We start from the raw sequence: 20,393 nt of genomic DNA, 5'->3' as shown, positions 1-20,393 counted from the left end.
CAGCAATTAACCACTAAGAAGAATATATGCAGTGTATTATTTGTTGAAACTGTACTTCCGATTTGATTTGAAACTATCTCATTGCTATCTGTTTATCAATAAAACTTCGAAAAAAAAAGAAAAATAACTTGAAAGATTATATACTGAAGAGACTATGAAATAAGTTTTATATTTCAAAAGTAGATAGCTTTGGCCAGTTAATACAAAGACAAAAGAGAATGATATTTACTTCTTAATTGGCTAAATTGTAAATTTGTAGGGATGGAAGTAGTGTTAACTTTTTCATGTTTGGAAAATTAAGTCCTCTGGAGACTTACATAAGATAATTTGAGGGGGAAACATTAAGAAGTTAGAATCTGAATTGCCGAGACTATAATGGCAATTTATGCATGCAAAACAATATTATTTGGTATTTTGTGTAAACTTGTAAAAATTTATTTTTATGTATGCTGTGTGGCATGGCCTGTTTAGCCCATGCAATCTAAAAACATGATCTAAATAGAGATGTAGTTTAAAAGAAATAGAGCTGGAAGTTTGATACTAGGTTTTAATTCTATGAAAGAGTTTTACTATAAATTTAGATTTATATATACTTAGAAGCAAATAGTGAAATCTAGAATTATACTGCCCAGAATGGTAGTCAGTAGCCTTTTTTGGCTTTTCAAATTGAAATTAAAATAAATTAAGCAAAATTTTTAGAATTCATTTCTTCAGTAGTCACATGTGCCTGTTGACTACCATATTGTTCAACACTGATAAGGTGATATTTGCATCATCACAGAATTGTGTAGTCCTGAAGTAATATTAGGTACAAAAGCGTAGTGCTTATAATTTCCATAGCATGCTGATACACTTTATGTTCCAAAAACAGCCCCTTGAAAACACGGTATTACTGTAAATAACTAAATAGGTAACTTATGTCTAATCTATTTTATTGTTACTATATCGTAATCAAACTTAAAATTTGTTTTGTTTTGACTTTCAAATAGGAAAAACGATTGTCTTCTGAAATGCTAACTTTTTTTAGTGAAGCTTTTAGTTTTAAAGTTACAACAACTAGACCTACAAAATTCATACGTAGTCTGTTATTTAGCTTCACCTCCTCTTCTCAGAATTACTTGTTCATATAAAAGAGGTTTTAGAGAATATAGAGCTAGTACAGGAATTGTCGTCCAGAAAAGACTTTCTTCAAAGTTTTTTAGTGGAAGTTGAGGGGTAGCATCTATTTATAAATAAGGGATAGTTAAACACTTCCAGAAGAGTCAGTTGAAAGATGGAAAGTGGTACCCCTTGTTTCCTTGATCATCTGGGCCATCTTTCTCTTCCTGCACTTGTCAGCTTACACTAATCTTGCTTTCTTAGCTCTGTTCTAGCAGGTTTTACAACTGCTTAAAGAACATTAAGAAGTCAGTATAGTTCCAAATCAGAAAGATTGTCTCACTTTCCATGGTTTTTTTCGCATGTAATTCCATTGCCTGTGAATATATCTTCTTAGTGCTAATACATGTCTGTCATAAATATACTTTTAACACAAATGTGTATAGCAAAAATGATCACATTAGTATACCTAGACTAGGTGTCTGTCTACAAGAGTGACTGGTATATGTGTGTACATGTGCGTGTTAGACTAGATGTCTACTCTTATTAGGAGTGACGTACATATATTCCATGCATGTTAATATATGCGTACACATATATTAATATTAGCAATTATATGCAAAGCTTTTTATTCAAAGAGTATTTCAATCCTTAGATTTATTTCAGAGTGCCATGTTAGATATCTTGCCTTTGCATCCTACAATCTTTTTTTTATTTTGTAAGTAATGTTCTTCTGATTTTAGTTTAAATCTCTGTTACTAAGTAGTCACTGTTAGGATTTTTTGTATTACTTGCATATGAAGCACAGTTGTGGATTCTTAATTCTTCACGAAGATTTTCTCTTTTATTACTTTTTTTTTTTAATTGCATGTGTTCGGTACAGGGTCTTACCACACAGCTTAGACTGGTAGTGATGCTCCTGTCTCAGCCTCCCCAGAGCTATGATTACAGGCCTGCTCAGAACATGCAGGGTAGGGCCAGCACAGCATGTTGTACTGGGTCCTTACACTTGCCAGGCAGGTGCTTAGACTGGTGACCTGTCTCTCCAGCCCTACTTTTTTGTGGTATGAAAAAAATAAAATTTTGTAACAAAATAATAAGAGAATAACAATTGTTAACAGACTTTGTATCATTATTTTCAAAGTAGAGTGCAAGACTTAGCTCAAAAAGATTCTTACAAAAAATAATGACGCAAAACTTGATTCGGTGAAGTAAGGTAAACTAATAGTATAAATGAAACAAATTAGCATATATTAAAATAATTTTGAAATACACAATTTGGAGAAGTATTTTAACTTCTTCCTATTTCTGTTTGTCTCATTCTGTCCTGTTCTTTGTGTGTGTGTGTGTTGTGTTTCTCATATTAGAGGGACCATGTGTTACTAGATTCTGTGTATCTGACTTCTATCACCTAACGTTTATGTTCTCATATTGCATCCACTTACCCATAACTGCCTCGAGTTTATTTTTATGGCAGCATGGCACTCCATTGTGTGTAAATACTACATTTGCCTTATCCCTTCATTTGTTGATGGGCACAAACCCGTTTCCATGGTCTAGCTTAAAATTTGAGTGCACAAAGATTTTCTTTGCAGATTTGTTTTTCTAGTTAATGAATTAATCTGAATGTTACTAGAATAATTTTGTATTCATTTTCAGGACCAAACTTCTTACCATGTTTTTCTTTCTTGGAATAGCCATAAAATTTCATCTTTAAGTATTTTATCTGATGTGCGTATATTACATACTCAAATCTTGAGGGTAAGGCTGGGGAGATAGCTCGGCAGTCTAAGCGCCTGCCTGGACACCACAGGGACCTAGGTTTGATCCGTGCTTTGATGCCATTTTGGCCCCAGAGCACCAGGTGTGCCATGCCCACTGAGGAGGTTGAGATAAGAAGATCACTATGAGTCCAATATGTGTTGCAAGACTCTGTACCAAATAAATAGATAAATAAAAATGGATTCAAAGAATCTTGTGGGTAATTTGAAATTTCCTTGAATAGCCTTAAGATGAGAAATTTTGAATATGTAATAGAAGTATATGGTTGCACTAAATTAGATTACTCATGTTTTGTTTTGTTTCTTTCTGGCCTTTTGAGACAGGGTCTCACTGTGCAGTTCAGGGTTTGTAACCCAGCTGGCCTCAAACCCACAAAATGCTACCTCAACCTCCCAAGTGCTGGGATTATGGGCATGAGCCATAAGGCCCAGCTATTTTTGCCTCTTGTATGAACATACTAAACATAAAGTGATATTGTTACATTTTATTTTTTATCTTTTATGTACCCACCTATCTGTACACCCTAGTACAAGAGGTAATTTTCAATATCCTATTCCTTAAACTTTGTATAATTTTAATTAAAATCCAGTGGAGGGCCGGTGAGATAGCTCAGTAGAATAACTGCTTGCCTGACAAGCTCAGGGTCCTGTGTTCAATCCCCAGTACTGCAAAAAAAAAAAAAAAAAGTCCAGTGGAAACCTACTCAACTGTTTAATTTCTTTCACCCACTTTTTTATTTATAGTTGCTACATAGTAGATTCAGTATCAGCCTCATTCTTTTTCACATCATCTTATTTATTCCTTATAGTGAGTATGGCAGAAATACCCTTTTGGAACTTCTGAATGTTTAAAATATTTTCCGTTATGATCATCAGCTAACATGCCTTACATGTTGCTATAAGCTTAATATCAGTAGTCAAAACAATAATTTAAGGAAATAATTTTCCTTCTCCCTTCCCCTGCTTCCCTCAACTAGTGTTTTTTCTCCCTTATTGCACTCAGTGCTTCCATGTGACATTCTTTATCTATTGTTGTGATCATCCCTCCTGATAGTGACCTTGACTAGAATTTCACTGACCAGCTCTCAGGTCAAAATTATTGATTTGTATATTCACTGGGTTTGATGATTACAGTCCCTATTAGACTTCATTAGGGTAGTTATTTCACCTCAGTTTTCTCATATAGAAACTACCTTGCTGAGTGGAGATGACTACATTAACTGGTTTACTTAGCACTGAACAACCTAATCTGATTGGATTGTGTTTAGAACTCTCAGTTTCTCTGAGTTTGGGAGAATGTACTGTTTCTTAGTGAAATTGTGGCATGGTTTATTTGTTCCTAAATTGGAGAATTGTTGATATTTTCTTTACAGTAGATTGGTATATTCAGTAATCTTTAATGATATGATAGTGAAAATTTGTTTTGGTTTATTTGAGCAGTCTATAAAATATCTTTCCATACAGCTCAAATAAAGACTTATTATCAGTGACATCTTCATGAAATATTTGGAGATTTATTATAGATGTTGGCATAATACACAATATTTTTAAAACTTATGCCCATGAGTTTCATTGTAGAACTATTGGATCCAAATTATGCTTAAAAATACAAGTTAGTAAGATTTTTCAAGAGATGCATTAAACAGTAACTTCATAAAAATTAAGTTTATTAAAGTTCGCTGAAGATTTTTTTTTATTTTGTGTCTTACCAGCCCCAAAACAGCTTCCACAGGGTTTGCATATCTGTATATGATTGATAGGTGAAAAGCTAACAAATACTAATTCTGAGGGAATCTTCTACTTAAGAAATAATATTTAACATCCCTGAAAAGGGTCTGCTGCATTAGTAAGATAATTGCTACCTACTCAATACTGCAATAGAAAGTGGATTTTTTAAATATGTATTGAACTTACCCCCACACCTCAAAAAACTAGAATTATCTGGCTTCTGGTGTTCCAGTTTTTGAAAATTCTCCTTTAACCCCATTTTAAATTATAGTGCAAGAAGCAGTGGAATCAAAAACTTAGATAAATCTTAATCTTTCAGAATTTGCCTCATTCACTTTTAGAATAGTAAATTGTCTTTTATACAATAAACTTTCTAGACAGCATTGGTTCTTTTTATGAAAAGTCTTTTACAGTAATTTGGCAACTGGACATTGTAGTATTGGTATGCATGTTAAAACAATGCAGCATAAACTAGATTTTTCTTGAATATTTCTTTTGCCTGTTTCACTTCTAATGTTTTTTCAGTTGCTACAAACCAATTTTTGGGGGTTTTGTTCATAAAAGAAACCACTTTGCAGTGACATAACACAAAGTATATATCATGACTCCACTTACAGGGTAGGTGTCACTTGTTCCTTTTTGAATACAATAATCAGAAGTCAACAGACATTTTCCATAGAGGAGAATATAATAACTGTTTTAGTTTTTGTGGATTACTTATCTCTAACATTGTAGTACCAAACCAAATAAATGTGTTGTAAAATTTTATTTACAAAAACAAGTGATAAGAAGAATTTCATCTCCCAGGCCTTATTTAATGAAAAACCCAGATGTGGTGCACAGGTATAATCCCAGCAGTCAGGTTTATATAGGTGAATGTGATAACTAGATTGTTCGTTACTGTATAGCAAATGTGATACGAACTTTTTAGTTCCCACTGCCGTTTGAGTATGCTTATGTATATATTAAAAGATAGATTTAGGGGCCAGCGAGATAGCTCAACGGACTGACGTGCCTGCTTAGGCAAGCACAAGGACCACGTTCAACCCCTGGCACCATATGCCGCACCAGCCCTGCCCTCAAGGCAGGTTGAGCCTTCCAGAATCCAGGCTTAGTGGCGCGTACCTGTAATCCTGGCACTGAGGAGGCTAAAAACAGGAAGATCACTATGAGTCCAGGCTGGATAGTGAGACCCTGTAACAAACAAATACATTAAAAAAAAAAAAAGATCTAGAGTTTAAAATTATTTTATAACCCATTTGTAACTGCAGTATGAAGTTAATTCAAATATATTTATTTGGGTATTCTGGTACTTATCTTAGTATACTGGGGGCTTATATGTTATTAACATAAAAATTATATGTAGAAGAAATTAAATTTTATTGTATATAGACAAATTGCCTTTAAAATATTTTCAGTTTGTCACATTAAGGAAATACTGTCTACATCTTTTCCCTTCATGGGTATACTTTTGTGTTTACCAGTATAAAACAACTAAGAACTGTCTACAGCATTTCAAAAAGGCTTTTCAACTGGAGAAATGTAAGACCGCATGTTCATTCTAATCGTAACACTAAGCATTCAGAAAAATTGTTTCTGGGCGTCTTCATTATCCCTAACACTTTACTAGGTACTATAAACACAACACAATGATCACATCAAGCTCATGGTCCCATCAAGATACATATGGATAACTATAGAGATAATGATAATACAGTTCTTAAGGAAGAGGGAGCTAAAGTTCAAGCAGGTTCTTAGAACAAGAATAGAAGATAAAACAAACATGGCCAGTATAGGGAATTTGAATCTTCTAACGTTCAGTACAGTGAAGTAAAATAAGGCTAGATTGATTAAACATTGTTTTATAGCCATTTGTGTTCAGAAAAAGTATCCAGAAAAAATACCATTCCTAGCTACTTCTGTTAGAAAATCTTTTTCTATATGTTGCTACACATTCAGCCTAATATAATAGTACTTAGTTGAGTAGCTAATAATATTCTTTTTAATTTACAATGTTGAGAATCAAACCTAGGGTTTTGCATACTAGGCAATTGCTCTGCCCCTGAACTGTATGCCCAGCCTAATATATTTTGATACTTGATCAAATTGACTACATACTTGAGTAGTATAAATACCAATATATGAATGTTATTATCATTCATTTTCCATTTTCTGGTTTCTACGTTACTTAACACATTCTGTATACTAATGGTATATTTTTTTTTTAAAATTTTTTAAATTTTTATTTTTTTAAATTTTTATTTATTTGTGTGTGTGTGTGTGTGGCCAGCTCAGCCCACCAGGGGGCGGGGCTGGCTGGCATGTGGTGCTGGGGGATTGAACCGCGGTCCCTGTGCTTTGCTAAGCTTGTTCTAAGTAGGTGCTTTAGACCACTGAGCCATCTCACCAGCCCACTAATGGTATATTGAGCTAATCCTTCCCTCCATGGGATATGGTAAGTATATATTGGTAGCACTATTATCTTTTAAAATAGTTAAATTCATGGCATGTCCTTAATTTTTGACATAGACTTGATCAAATAGCTTCTGGAAAATTTCTGTTCTGGTGTCTCTTTCCAACCCATTCCACAAATCATTGTTGCAGCAACATTTCTGATGTATAATCCAGTAACATCACTTTTACTCTCAAAATGACTTTACTAAAACTTAACTGTTTTTAGTTTCCTCCTTTTTTTCTCTATTGGATATTTTGCTCTTTCTAGGACAGATCATTTAAACTTACGCTCTTAGATGTTGTGTAAATAATAATAGCTTCTACTTACTTTGGTCGTGTTCTTTATATTCTACTTTTCTCACTTCATCTTCATCTCATCTTTGTTGGAAATCATGATCTTTGTGATACATTTACTTATCTTTCACAGATGATCACTGATTCTTTTCTTGTTTTCCTAAAACATAAGTGTGTGTTTCTTTGGGAAAAATTTCACTCCTATCACATGCTTTTCACATAGATGCAGTATCATACTTATCATTTTGCCTTTTTACAATGCCAGCATTTATAAATATCCTTTTATGTGATATATTGTTTCACAGTGTTGCCCTTCTTTTGGACATTTCAGGTTATAGTAGCTAAAACTAAACCCATTTCTACATAGAGCTTTTTCATTTTATTGAATTTATTTTCCTGGGATAAATTTGCCAGAATGGTGTATTTGACATTTGCTGTATATTGAATTTTCTATATTTTCAACAGAGTCTAAGTATACATAGGGCAGCAAATTACAAGCAGACCTACAGAATTTGGAACCAAAGCCTGGATCATTTAAAATACTGTCATAAAGCTTTATGTACTACCTAGTTAAGTGTGTTCATGTGCATGTTGCTGAGATTCAAGAGCAGACCTCAAGTGTGCTAAGTACTCTACCACTAAGTTATAGTCTCGGCTTTTTTCAAGATTTTCAGTGTTTTGTTAAGTTGCCCAGGTGGCTTCAAACTTTTCGGTCCTTTTGCTTCAGTCTTCTCAGTGCCTGGGATTAAAGGTGTGCAGCACTACATCCTTCAGTTAGCTTCCAGAGCCATCGCCACTTACAACATAGTGGAACGTGATCTTTTCAATATAAAGATCATGCATCAGTCATTTGTCTTGCTTTAAAGAAGAGGTGTGCATGGTGCTTTTTGAAAAGATGTACATAAAAAATGAGAATTTCTGAGTAAGTCCAGGTTTTAACAGGACTTCAAGAATATAAAACACTATAATTTTTATATCATCATTACAGGTATAGCTTAGTAAGCTTTCTGATATGAGATGGCTAATATTCTGTCAGGCTATAAGTAAAAATTTTTGACTAATTTTGAATAGATTAATCAAATTATCTTATGTTGTACATTTATCTATGAAATATAGGGCAGAGCCCACACTTTAGGTTAGATTAACTGATAAAGATCTTTTTACTTTATTTCACTATTTTGAGAGAGGTAGAAACTATAAAATTTAAAGGACCTCAAACTTTTTATTGTGACTTGAGGTAGGAAATAAAATGCATATTGTGCCATTCCAATACTGACCTGTTAATTTCTGTGGTTCTTTGTATTGGTCTTAAGAGTATTTCTTAGATACCATCAGAAAAAAATAACTAAGTGTGACGTGACAACTCCCAGAGCCAAATTTTTTGTTGTAATCCTTCATAAGCATTAGATTTCCAACTAGCGTCAGGATGCTATTATCTTTTTGTCAAAATTACAACTTTATACCAGATTATATCATACTGCATCACTTCTAGTTACCCTGAACCACTGCATAAAATATAAATCTAATTATTTGATTCCTACTTTTCTTCTCAGTGATCCAGTATACCTAAACCCCTGTTTCCTTATATTGAGACTTTACCCCCTTTGTAAAGTACAGGTCCCCTATTACCCTGATAGTAGTTGATATATACTGTGGAAACTGAATTTTACTCCTCTCAGTTTCACTCAACATGAGTCTTAAAATGATTTCTCCTTTTTCCTGTGTTTTTGTTGCTTCCAAATAACTGCCCAAACACATATCAAAGTTATTCCCTGAGGCCAGCATTTTGTGACCTCAAAATTTTTATTTACTGGTATCCTATATCCCTGTGTTGACTGAGGATTTCAATCCCTAATGATTCATCCTTTTTACCCATGGTTTAAGTACAGCGTTTCCTGTAGGAGAAACAATCAAGGACTTGGCCTTATAATTCAGTCTCACATTTTTTGTTTGCTATGTTTTCTCCATTTCTCTTCACTTTGTCTCCTTTGTTTGTATTCTCACATGTATTAGAGCTATGTCATCAATATTCTATGTAGTCTTCACCTATACTGCCTATAAGCTTCAAAACAGGTAGTTGCTTTGTATTAAGAGGCCATTTGTACCAAAAAGCATTTTCAAACACTGTGAACATAATGTAGGATCACAAGAATGGCAGATGTACAACTTGAAATACTGAATTTTTCTTTTTGCTGCCCTGCATACCTCTAATTGGGAGTTAAAGATCTGATTGATAGTCCTGCTATTACAGCTGTAGGTTAACAAAAGAAATGTCACTGATACATAGCTCTCAACTTGTTTTCAGTGACTTACAAAATTCAGAGATTTCTATTTATTGATTTTATTTCTGACCATAACTGGTTTCCAAAGGTGACTGAAACTATAGTTTGAAAACAAGTATGAATAATAAAGGTGATTTTTTTTTTTTTAATGACAAGGTTATCTTTCTGTTTAAAAAACAAAGCACATTGATAGTTATCAAATCACTCAGTTTTCGACTTCAGGTCTTTTAATGGCTTGGGACAAAAGAAATGAAGTGAGAAAGATAATGATGACATTGGCAGTCTGAAGTCTTTACAATAGCAAAAAAAAAAAAATCCTTAAATCATCAGTGTATTAAGAAATAGATAAAATGTTTACATGAAGAGACAATTCCTAACTCATGAGAAAGAATGTAAATAAATACATGCATCATATTGGTAATTTTAAGTATTCATTATTTATTCATTTTTATTAAAACTCAAGCAGTTCTTTGGATCCTTGATAATGTATTGAAGATCCTGGGGACAGAATATAAAGGAAGTTATATTTTATTTTGTCTTTTTAAATGAGGGATGTGATTGTGTCAGTTTGTTAAAAGAAAAGATGTGATTCCTTCAGAAAACATATAACCTTGTAGAATAGATAGTTCCATTTAGAATGAAACTAGGTTCTTTTTTGGAGGACAGTACATTAACCATTGCTAGAGGCCCCCCCCCCCAGGTTCGATCATCTTCAGAAATAAATCATATATATGGTCTTTGAATTGTTGCAGTGTAACTTTCAAAGGTGCATAGAGGTGCAAGAGAATATTAAGCTACTTAAATTTGTTAATATTGTTAATTTAATAAGAGTGGATAACCTACCATGAACATTAATAGTAGCATTACCAGATAAGATATAAAAACAGGTTTTTCTTATGTTGGCTATTTTGGGGATTATTTGTAAGAAGATAAAGAAGAAAGCAGAGACTGACATTTTCAGGCAATTTATATTAATTCTGGATTATTAGTGTCAAGCCCGTATATTTTTGTGACATGAATTAAACTCTGAAAAACATTAGGATTTAAAAAGAAAACTCCTTTGCTGGCAGCTGGGTATGTAGCTCAATGGTAAAGCATGTATTTACAAAGGATGATCAAAAAACACAATGTGTCTAAAGTTTAAAAATTTACAGTAGGGGCCAGGGAGATGGCTCAGTGGAATAAGTGCTTCCCTGGCAAGCGCAAGGGCCTGAGTTCAGTCCCCGGTTCCGCTAAATAAACAAACAAACAAACAAACAAATAAATAAATAAATAAATGAAATAGTTACATTGGTAGCCTATTTAAAAAAATAAAATAAAAATAAAAATTTACAGTAGTACAAGACATATTGTTATTAGTCTAGTCAGGATACTCCTTTCATGCAGGTACACATATTCCATCATTTTTGCCACTTTTGAAGCAGTTCTGGAAGTCATCTTTCATATCTTCATTAGATATGAAGAAAAAAAGAAAAGCAATCCAGCAAATGTTGTTGCCAAGTGCCATCTAATGGAAAGAAAGGCAGGCTCATAAAAACATAATGTGTCCACATCCACCTTATGTGCCAGATCTGGGACCATGGAACTTTTTACTCTTCCTCAATTTCAAAATAACCATGAAATGTCAGTGTTTTAAATTCATTGAGGCAGCCACAGCAGTGCAACTGTGTAAGACATTTATGAAAGAGAACTTATAAAACTGTGTTAGAAAATAGCAAGAACAATGGAATGAATGCATTTGAATCAAGGGGATTATTTTAAAGATTAATGTCAGTATTCTTCACTCTAATTTTTTTTAATCTAAACATTGATTATGTAGTTTGATCAGTCTTCATATATATGTAAGCCTTTATTTTCAGTGTCCAGTACAAATGAGGGCTGTAGTTTTGGGGAAAAGGACAAATTTATTTGTGTTACCCATAACCAAAGGAATTAAAATGTTCTAAATGCTACAAAACTTTTCCCGGGTTTAAAGATTTCAAAAATATCCTCATTTGTCTATAAAATACAGCAATTTGCAAGCTATAAAGGGAAGTACCTTTGTAAGTAAGCATAAATGATGAATCATCATTAAACAGTCAAAGCATTTGTCGACCATTTCTGTATATGCACACGTAGTTATAGCTTATGTGGAAAGTGGAAGATACATACTAAAAAGTCTCCATCAAAAACGTATGCTTTATTATGCAGGGACTTAAAGTTCAGTATATCAATACTTGATGAAAAATACCTGTTTCTTATTATGCCTAAGATGTTTGAAATGCAGTGAGATAGTGAGGTTAAGCCTAATAGCCTAAATCGTTTGATAACAATAAGCTTGTCTTCTGGATGGTTAACAACCTAGTTTTGCAGACCAAAATTAGAGAAAAAGGAGGGCTGCAAGGAAAGCCAACATTTTGGGCCTAACCTTCTAAGGTCAATTAAGACTCAGGACATATGAGAACTTGTACTGTAACATCATGTACCTCGGTAGTGTCCCAAATTTTCTGATCAAGGAGATTATGGGGCCAAAGAGGAAAGTGATCGATGACGTAGAGTGTGCCTAAGGAGAGTCACATGGGGAGAAAACACTCTCAGGCTTTCACAGAGAGCACATTGGCCAAGCAATGGCCGTGACTCATCCACATGGCTGCACTGACAAAGGTTCTACAATCTGAGGTACAGGATCTCAGGATAAATCCTGAGGGCATTTCACTGACCTTCTCAGACCAAAAAGCTACAACTCTTGTTGCACAGGTCCTGCTTTACCTTGGTCTTAACCATCCAGCAGAAAAGTATGAAGACGAAATATAGGAAGTAAAGCCATGTTATTATATTGAACTGTGGGGGACTCAGGTCAATAATTTCTGACATTGCCAGTTAAACAGAAGACCCAATGCTATTATGGGCTACTGGACTCTTAGAATATTTTGCTGAGTTTACACACCTATAATATTCAAATAACGGAACTTAGAAAAAATGGGGTATACAGATGAATGTCCATTTTATATCTGTGTATTCAAAGTCATTAGGATAGATATATAGTTGCATTCTCTTAATGAATAGAATGATTTGTTCTAATGGTGTTTGTAAATAGGATCTCAAGTCCGCATCTTGTACAGCAGTTAACCACTAAGAAGAATATATGCAGTGTATTATTTGTTGAAACTGTACTTCCGATTTGATTTGAAATTGTCTCATTGCTGTTTATCAATAAAATTTTGAAAAAAAAAAAACGTATGCTTAATTAAAGGTGTTTTGAGCATTGAAAGTTTAAATAATAGATGTAGGACATGTTTAGCTTGGAGCTGAAGATAATGACAATGCAAAGCTAAAATTGATTTATCCTACCAATATTCTTTTAAAAAGGCATTCTCAGATAAAATTTCAGTTAACAAACTCAGTGCAAAGGTACCTTGTTCTATAAACTTAATTTGTTTGATTTTGGAAAAGTACCCAAGTTTGTGTTTGGTGCAGGAAAAATGGCCACAGTCATGTTTATCACCCAACATAGTTTGCGAAGTACAAATTTTATTTTTAAACCGTGTTGCTCACAAACGAGATAGTTCATGAACTAAGGTACCGCTGTACAAAGAAAACAGTACATAACATGTTAAATTATGTCGTTAATGATTAAGGATTCTCAATGAAATCTTTAAGATATTAACAGGCACCAAAAGTTGGGTAAAATTGTTGTCGTGCATATATTTAGAAGAACAGAAGATAGCTACTGAAACAACTTTTCATAATATCAAAGCTTCAAAAGAATAAAGGGTGGTTCTTCCATTGAGGTTAATTTGTTATGTTGTATAGCTTGAATTATTTGACTGTGTTTTCTTGAGATTTGAAATATGTCTTGCTACCTATATATTTTTCTGTCAAGATTTTTTTTATTCTTCATATAACCACTCTTGTTATTTAAATGTTCCAAAGGATAGTGTTAATGTTGATTTAAAATTGTTAATATTTTCTGCTATAAGCCACTAAAATACACTCTTCCTAATTCATAAAATTTACCAGGTAAGGCTTCATTTTTATAGTCCCATCCAAAGATTTACATAAGAAATAACTTTTAAAAAATTTATATGTATTTGGTTGTTATAGGGTCTCACTACGCAGCTCAGACTCATGGTGATCCTCCTGCTTTTCAGTCTGCCCAGTGCTGGGATTACAGGCATGCACTACCACGATGGGATTCTGGCCGCCCTGTGGGCAGGGCTGCGCAGCATGTAATACCAGCCCAGTAACTTAAAATTGTTACCTCTAAGTCATCAAGCATAAATTCTCCTGAGCAAATAGCTTTTGCTACTTCTTTTTAATTTTTAAATTGTCAAGAAAATGCTAATAAGATGGGGAGGGAGGTATACAGTGAAATATCTCAGTGGACTAAGAACCTGCTCAGGCAAGCACAGGAACCGGAGTTCAATCTCTAGCACCACAGACCATGCCGGCCCCACCCCCGGTATACTTCGGCCACCTCCAGGTGTGGTGACACATGCCTGTAATCCCAGCTGAAAACAGGATCACTACGAGTCCATGCAGTGTAGTGAGGCCCTCTGCCAAATAGATTTTTAAGAAAGAAAATTCTCATAAATCATCTCTTTGTAGAAACTGTGTCTGTTCTATATATGTATATTGCCTAGGTTTTGGTAGTATGATGTTAATGAATCTTATTGTAATATGTTAGTATTTCTTTATACTTTTTGTGGGAAATTACAAACTTCTTAACTGACATGAATATTCCTTTCAGTTATAGGCATTTATATTTTAAATTATTTGGTCTGTTTATCCCACTTTCCATGTTTCTGACAGAATCAAGATAAAACAAATAATTTATCTGTTTTAAAATTTTCCACAATTATAAAGGCATTAACATACTACTCATATAGACAGTGATAGATAAAAACAGCATATTGTATAAGTCTTATGTCCAAGCTAACCTACACAACTGCCAAATCATAAGAAGGAGATGGTAAGTATACTCCAACTCTTATCATTTCTGCTAAATAGATTAGTTTCAGACTAGATAGACATGTAAACTCCAGACACCAGAAAACAAATTTGGATGTGGTACTATCAAGAAACTGAAGTGCTATCTGCTTCTAATATCTGCATCTCCGGTTTCAGAAAGTTTTTAGTAAGTGCAGACCAATACAGGTATTGTGTCAAAAATCAGTGGAACAGTGCTGAATTTTTATGGTAATGTGTTCTATTTGTGTATATGTATATGTGTGTGTTTATGTAAATGCACGTAAATGTATTACAATTTTTAAGTGACAAAACAACTATAGTTCTAATTTATTATTGTGCTAATTTGGTGAAAGTTATTCCTGTATCATCAGATATAAATTATTTCTTACCTTTCATTAATAGGTAGTATAGATCAATCAGTGTTAAAAGAATTACCCCCTGAACTCCTGGCAGAAATTGAATCTACCATGCCACTTTGTGAACGTGTGAAAATGAACAAACGCAAGCGTAGCACAGTTAATGAAAAGCCAAAATATGCTGAAATCAGTTCAGATGAAGATAATGATAGTGATGAAGCTTTTGAGTGTAAGTATTATATAACTTTTTTTAAAAATTAAAAAGGTAGATTGATGTGTTTGTCTCATAATTTGGGGGTTAACAAAAGCAAAGTAAATTTAATTCTTAATGATGTAGTATACAAAGGTTTTTTTTTTTTTTTATTTGTACTTGTAAAAAAAATTGTATGAAAGGTGGGATCAGTTGGCACCAAGGAAAAAAATTCAAATAAGCTACAATTAGTGTAAAAAAGAGAGAGAGAGAGAGAGACCAGGTATGTATCTGTGTGTATTTAACATACATACATTTATTGAACTCTTAGTATATGCCAGGCACTGAGAATGAAAATACAAATATGACCCCTATCTCAGAGTCTTCAGTCTATTGGGGGAAATATGTTAATAAATTATTATAGTATAGTTGTAAAAGTAAATCCAGGGTGCTGTGGGAACACATTGGATTGGCATCCAAATCAGAGTGGGGGTTCAGAGAATGCTTACTGGAAGAGGTGACACTTGAGTCGAGTCTTGAAGGACACGTAGGAGATAGCCAGATGAAGAAATATTTAAAACCATACTATCACTAAATTGTGAATGGATTAGCCACATTGTGGATTATCTTTGTGGTTTGGACCTGGCTTCTCCTTTTTGCCCAGCTGTGTCCTGGAATTCCTCCCTTGTTTCACTGTTTTCCAGAGCTGGCTTCTTCACTACACAGCTACCTCTCTACAACACTGTGATCACCTGTCTTTGCACTAGACTTGCTATACCTCGCCTGTCTTCCTACTGGTCCACTGAAAAAGTTCTTCTCTTTTATCCCTATCTTCCTTCTTCTGGAGCAAGAGAATTGAGCCTAGCCAAGAGGGGTCAGCAACCTTGTTTGACTTAAACGGCATTCAGTGGAAACAGACTATGGGAGATCTTCACTTGTGTGCCAACTGACTTAGTCATAATGACCAAAAGAAGTGGGAAGACCACCAGTGTGTTCTACCTTTTCCACCTAGTGTCCATAGATTGAGGTGTGACAAGCAAGGGCAGGAAGGACAGATGCATGCTGCCATTTTTAAGTGTATATTGTTGATGAAAGTTCTTCACCTCCTCCAAACTTTTTAACTAATGTTCATTTACTCTGATCTTTTTAAATTGTGAGCTCTTGAGCTATGAACAGTAGATTATGATTAATGAACAAATCTGAAGTTTTTAAATTGAAATAAAATATACAGCAAAGATAACCTGACATTTAATTATATGTATGATTGTTATAACTTGTATGATAAGATGTATTTACACACAGTATATTAAAATGACTAAAGTTAATTTTTTAAATTATAATCTCACATTTTGGTCATATGGGAACAACGGTTAGTTCTGGAACATGAAAAGAGAAAGGAAATTTGCTGGCCCATTAACTCCCATTTAAATATGCTTCTCCACTCCCTTTCCTTCCTCGTAATACATCAGTATTTCTAGAACAGCTGTTAAGTCCCTTAATTGCAGTTTTATTTTTGAATTATACTTCAATTTCTGTTGATTGACAGTGGCTGCCTGCATTGCTGAATTATTGTGAATTTTGAAGGTATCTCGAAGTTAAGTGGAATTGTCCAACCAGTACAAAATAAGAGATTAGAGTCCCATGTGTTTTGTACTGCCATCAGTGTAACCACTACGTTTTTACTTACTTTTTGTTATGGGAAATGTTTCTTTTTATAGGAGTATATCACTTCATTTTAAAGCCCTGGATGCTGTTAAGTCTATGTCCAAGCATTTGAAAACTTGGAGAACCTAAGGCTCACTTATACTAAGAAAAGTAAAAGTTTCTCTAGATTTTTAAGGCAGTCTCAGTAGCTTCCTGATTTTCTTGACTTATTTCAGTACAAGCAACTACAGAAAAGGGACTACAGATGGGAGTGGTGAAGACTGTCTAATTGGTAGTTGACATCAACAAATTGTCATTATACCCTAACCAAAACAATAATGAAAATATAGTACAATGCATAATGTAAAAATATAATGGGAATATAAGTTGTAAGTACTGTGCTGCTTTAAGATTTTGCTATGTCATCAAATGGCTTCCTAAACTATACTAAGGAAAAGAGTTACTGACAAATAGAGGAAAGGATTGCAAAGTAACTTTGAAGATTAAACCACACAGATTCAGAGAACCCTAGCATAAATATAAAGTTACTGGGTGCCCTGATGAAGGTGGAGAGGTGAGATAAAGTAAGCAAAAGAGAAATCGGGGTGAAACTTGGAAATGAAAAGTAAAAATGCCTACGTCATATTTATGTGTCTCTCATTGATCCCCTTCCTCTTCCCTCTGAGTAATTAGGGAAGTGGAGAAAGAACAAGCTATCCACAGTGAGTTGGGATCCTGATAATTGCATTGTAACACTATGTCACAGAAGTTGGATTTTTTCACCCCATTTTTATCTAAACTGCATAAACTTTAATGAATGTAAAATAGAAATCCACAAAGCCTATAGGCAATTATCACCAATATAGTATATTATATATAATTGCTAATGAGTACAAGATTGTTCAAGCATTTTCTACACACGGATTGGATGCTGGAAATAATTGCTTCTGAAATTAAAATGTAGAGAGACTGAAGTAGATCACATTAGTTTTGTTCATAAGCATATAACCTCATCCAAGATCACAGAATAGTACTTTCTAAAGAAGTTTGCTTGTTAGTTGCCACATCCTTCTTATTTGGTAGACATTTCAGTACTTGTTGAAAAAACATTTAGTGAATGTTATAAAAAAAAAAAAGACAACTTATCCTCCCTTTCTCCTACCACGTGCTCCCATGCCTACTTATATCAATACTTGAAACAGCCTGTTATTAATGAAATATGCAAGAGTATACCCTTAGAAGGATGGAAAATCTGACCTCTGCTAACATACTTTATAACTGTGTTTCTGTGTAATGAAGGAAATCATTGAAGATTTAAATATATCCACTCCTACTTGACCTTGTCTGAGTCCTCTTTATGTCAGAACTGTGAATACAAAGAACTAGAAACAGAATTACTTTTTCCTACCCTGTTGTCCATAAATTGAACAGAATGGTTCAGAACCAGAGACTTAAACTTAAGTTAGTAATAGAAATAATTAGATCTGCATGTAAGAGTAAGATTAACCAGTATATAGACATATATAATCCACACACAAAGATATTGGCATAAGTATAGATATATATAGTGCATGGATCTATAAGAAATTGACATCCTTAACTCTGAACAAGTAGAGAACTCAAAATAGTTGTCTTTAAGTATTTGTATATTTATTGCAGTTAGGGTTTCAAAAAGAATCAAGTAAAAAGGAAGCAAAAGGGCAAAAAGCAGAAAGTATATTGCTGTCAGCAACAGGTAGTTATTATAATAACCAGTATATGATCTCAAGACAAGACACATCAGCTTTCAACCTGATTTTAACTTGGTGATATTTTGCACCCTAGAGCAGGTGTGGTAAGTATTTGACATTTGCACTACCCTCCAGCTCTCACTGCAGAAAACTTTAATCAGCCTTTCTTGCTGCACAGTGATGCTTTTGGGCAACTCAGAATGAGTTTCAACTTAATGCTATTACCAGTTGATCAGAGTGTGTCAGACAAAATCTGTTGCCACATCCACCTAGAATCTTGAGTCCATATTGGTGATTTTAGCGGAATGTTTAAACTGCTAGAATGATGGGGAAAATGATTGAGGGTAACACACGTAAACATGTTTCTATAACATTCATAAGCTTAGAAGGTTCTCTTTGGTGTTTAATAAGCCTATTGTTACAGAGCCAAACTCAACATATTAGTATTTACAACAATGTTGGTTTATTCTGTCTGTGTGGGTTTTTGATACTAGGTCTTTACAGTCTCTGGAATTTATTGCTAAGTTTTGAATATATAATTCAGCTTTATTAATTTGATGATATACTTGGTTACCCATATTCTATAACACTTTCTCAAAAGACCCCCCCAAATTCTGCTCCCCATCAGTAATCTGAATGCTTTAATGTGGTTCTCTTCTTACAGATCTTAAATTTGTTTTACTAGCCTTAATTAACTATGAAGTTCACATATAATTTTTACCAGTGTTCTCAATACCTTTCATTGAAATGTGCATTATGGTTTAATTTCCAGAACCTTCTATCTGTTAATTAGCAAAATGAGTTTATGTAAAAAGTTTTAGCTGTAGATAAATCATGGTAACTTAGTGGTACTGTTTCTGTGTCTTACTCAGAATTTCCTAGACAAACATGAGAGTTGCCCCGACCCCAGCTGGTTCATTGTAAAGTTAAGTTTTAGTAGCCTTTTTAAATAAGGTAAATTATTTGTCATGGGGATTTGCTTCTAGCCTCTAGGAAACGACATAAAAAAGATGATGATAAAGCTTGGGAATATGAAGAGCGAGACAGAAGAAGCTCTGGGGATCATAGGAGGAGTGGCCACTCTCATGAAGGAAGAAGGAGCTCAGGTGGTGGTCGTTATCGAAACCGAAGTCCATCAGATTCTGACATGGAAGATTATTCTCCTCCTCCCAGCCTTAGTGAGGGTAATTGATCAGTGTCAACGGACTTTTTTTTTTTTTAACATAAACTGATTTAAATTGAGGGTTTAATTTGGAAGTATATTTTATATTGTATGAGCTAATTAACAACTGCAGAATTTTAATTAAGAAAAGTAGTTTTGTAGTCACTGTTTTAAGTATTTAATGTTTAGAAACAAATTAGGAACAAAAATGAAAATAGTTTGAATTGTCACTGTATTTTAGTATTTCTGTTTGTTCATTTTAGTTGCTAGAAAAATGAAGAAAAAAGAAAAGCAGAAGAAAAGGAAAGCCTATGAGCCAAAACTGACACCTGAAGGTAATATTTTTAATTTGTCTTTATTTATCGAATTCACCTTCACTTAACTACATGGAATATGGACATGATTTTTTTTCTCTTGCAGAAATGATGGACTCATCAACTTTTAAGAGATTCACAGCCTCAATAGAGAATATTTTGGATAATTTGGAAGATATGGATTTTACTGCATTTGGTAAAATTAATTAGTTATTTGTCATTAGTAATGTGTCTAGCTCATTGTCAGTTACTCTGCGGGAACAGAGACATTATCTGTGAAATCAAGAAATGAGATCTAGTTGTGGAATTATACTTAGTTGATGTTTCCATGTTTTAAAACTTTAGTACAAGAAATTGGATACTAAAATAGTTGAGTCTTTTTTTTTTTTTTTTTTTTTTTTTTTTTTTTT

At 33.8% G+C, this 20,393-nt stretch overlaps 1 protein-coding gene across 2 annotated transcripts in view; it reads left to right on the top strand.

The window, feature by feature from the left end:
- The window catches only part of Nipbl (NIPBL, cohesin loading factor), a 194,191-nt gene that overhangs the window by 109,912 nt on the left and 63,886 nt on the right, over positions 1–20,393 (top strand). For both annotated transcript variants that reach the window (XM_004623432.2, XM_023711959.1), the window contains exons 11-14: positions 14,990–15,172; positions 19,494–19,691; positions 19,933–20,004; positions 20,090–20,179. In XM_004623432.2, the coding sequence (XP_004623489.1) occupies positions 14,990–15,172; positions 19,494–19,691; positions 19,933–20,004; positions 20,090–20,179 (543 nt within the window). The remainder of the gene's footprint in view (positions 1–14,989; positions 15,173–19,493; positions 19,692–19,932; positions 20,005–20,089; positions 20,180–20,393) is intronic.

This window comes from Octodon degus, unplaced genomic scaffold, assembly GCF_000260255.1.
Source record: "Octodon degus isolate 3935 unplaced genomic scaffold, OctDeg1.0 scaffold00002, whole genome shotgun sequence".
NCBI classification, from domain to species: domain Eukaryota; kingdom Metazoa; phylum Chordata; class Mammalia; order Rodentia; family Octodontidae; genus Octodon; species Octodon degus.
The sequence above is the reverse complement of the archived record's forward strand: the minus strand, read 5'-3'. Positions and strand labels throughout refer to the sequence as shown.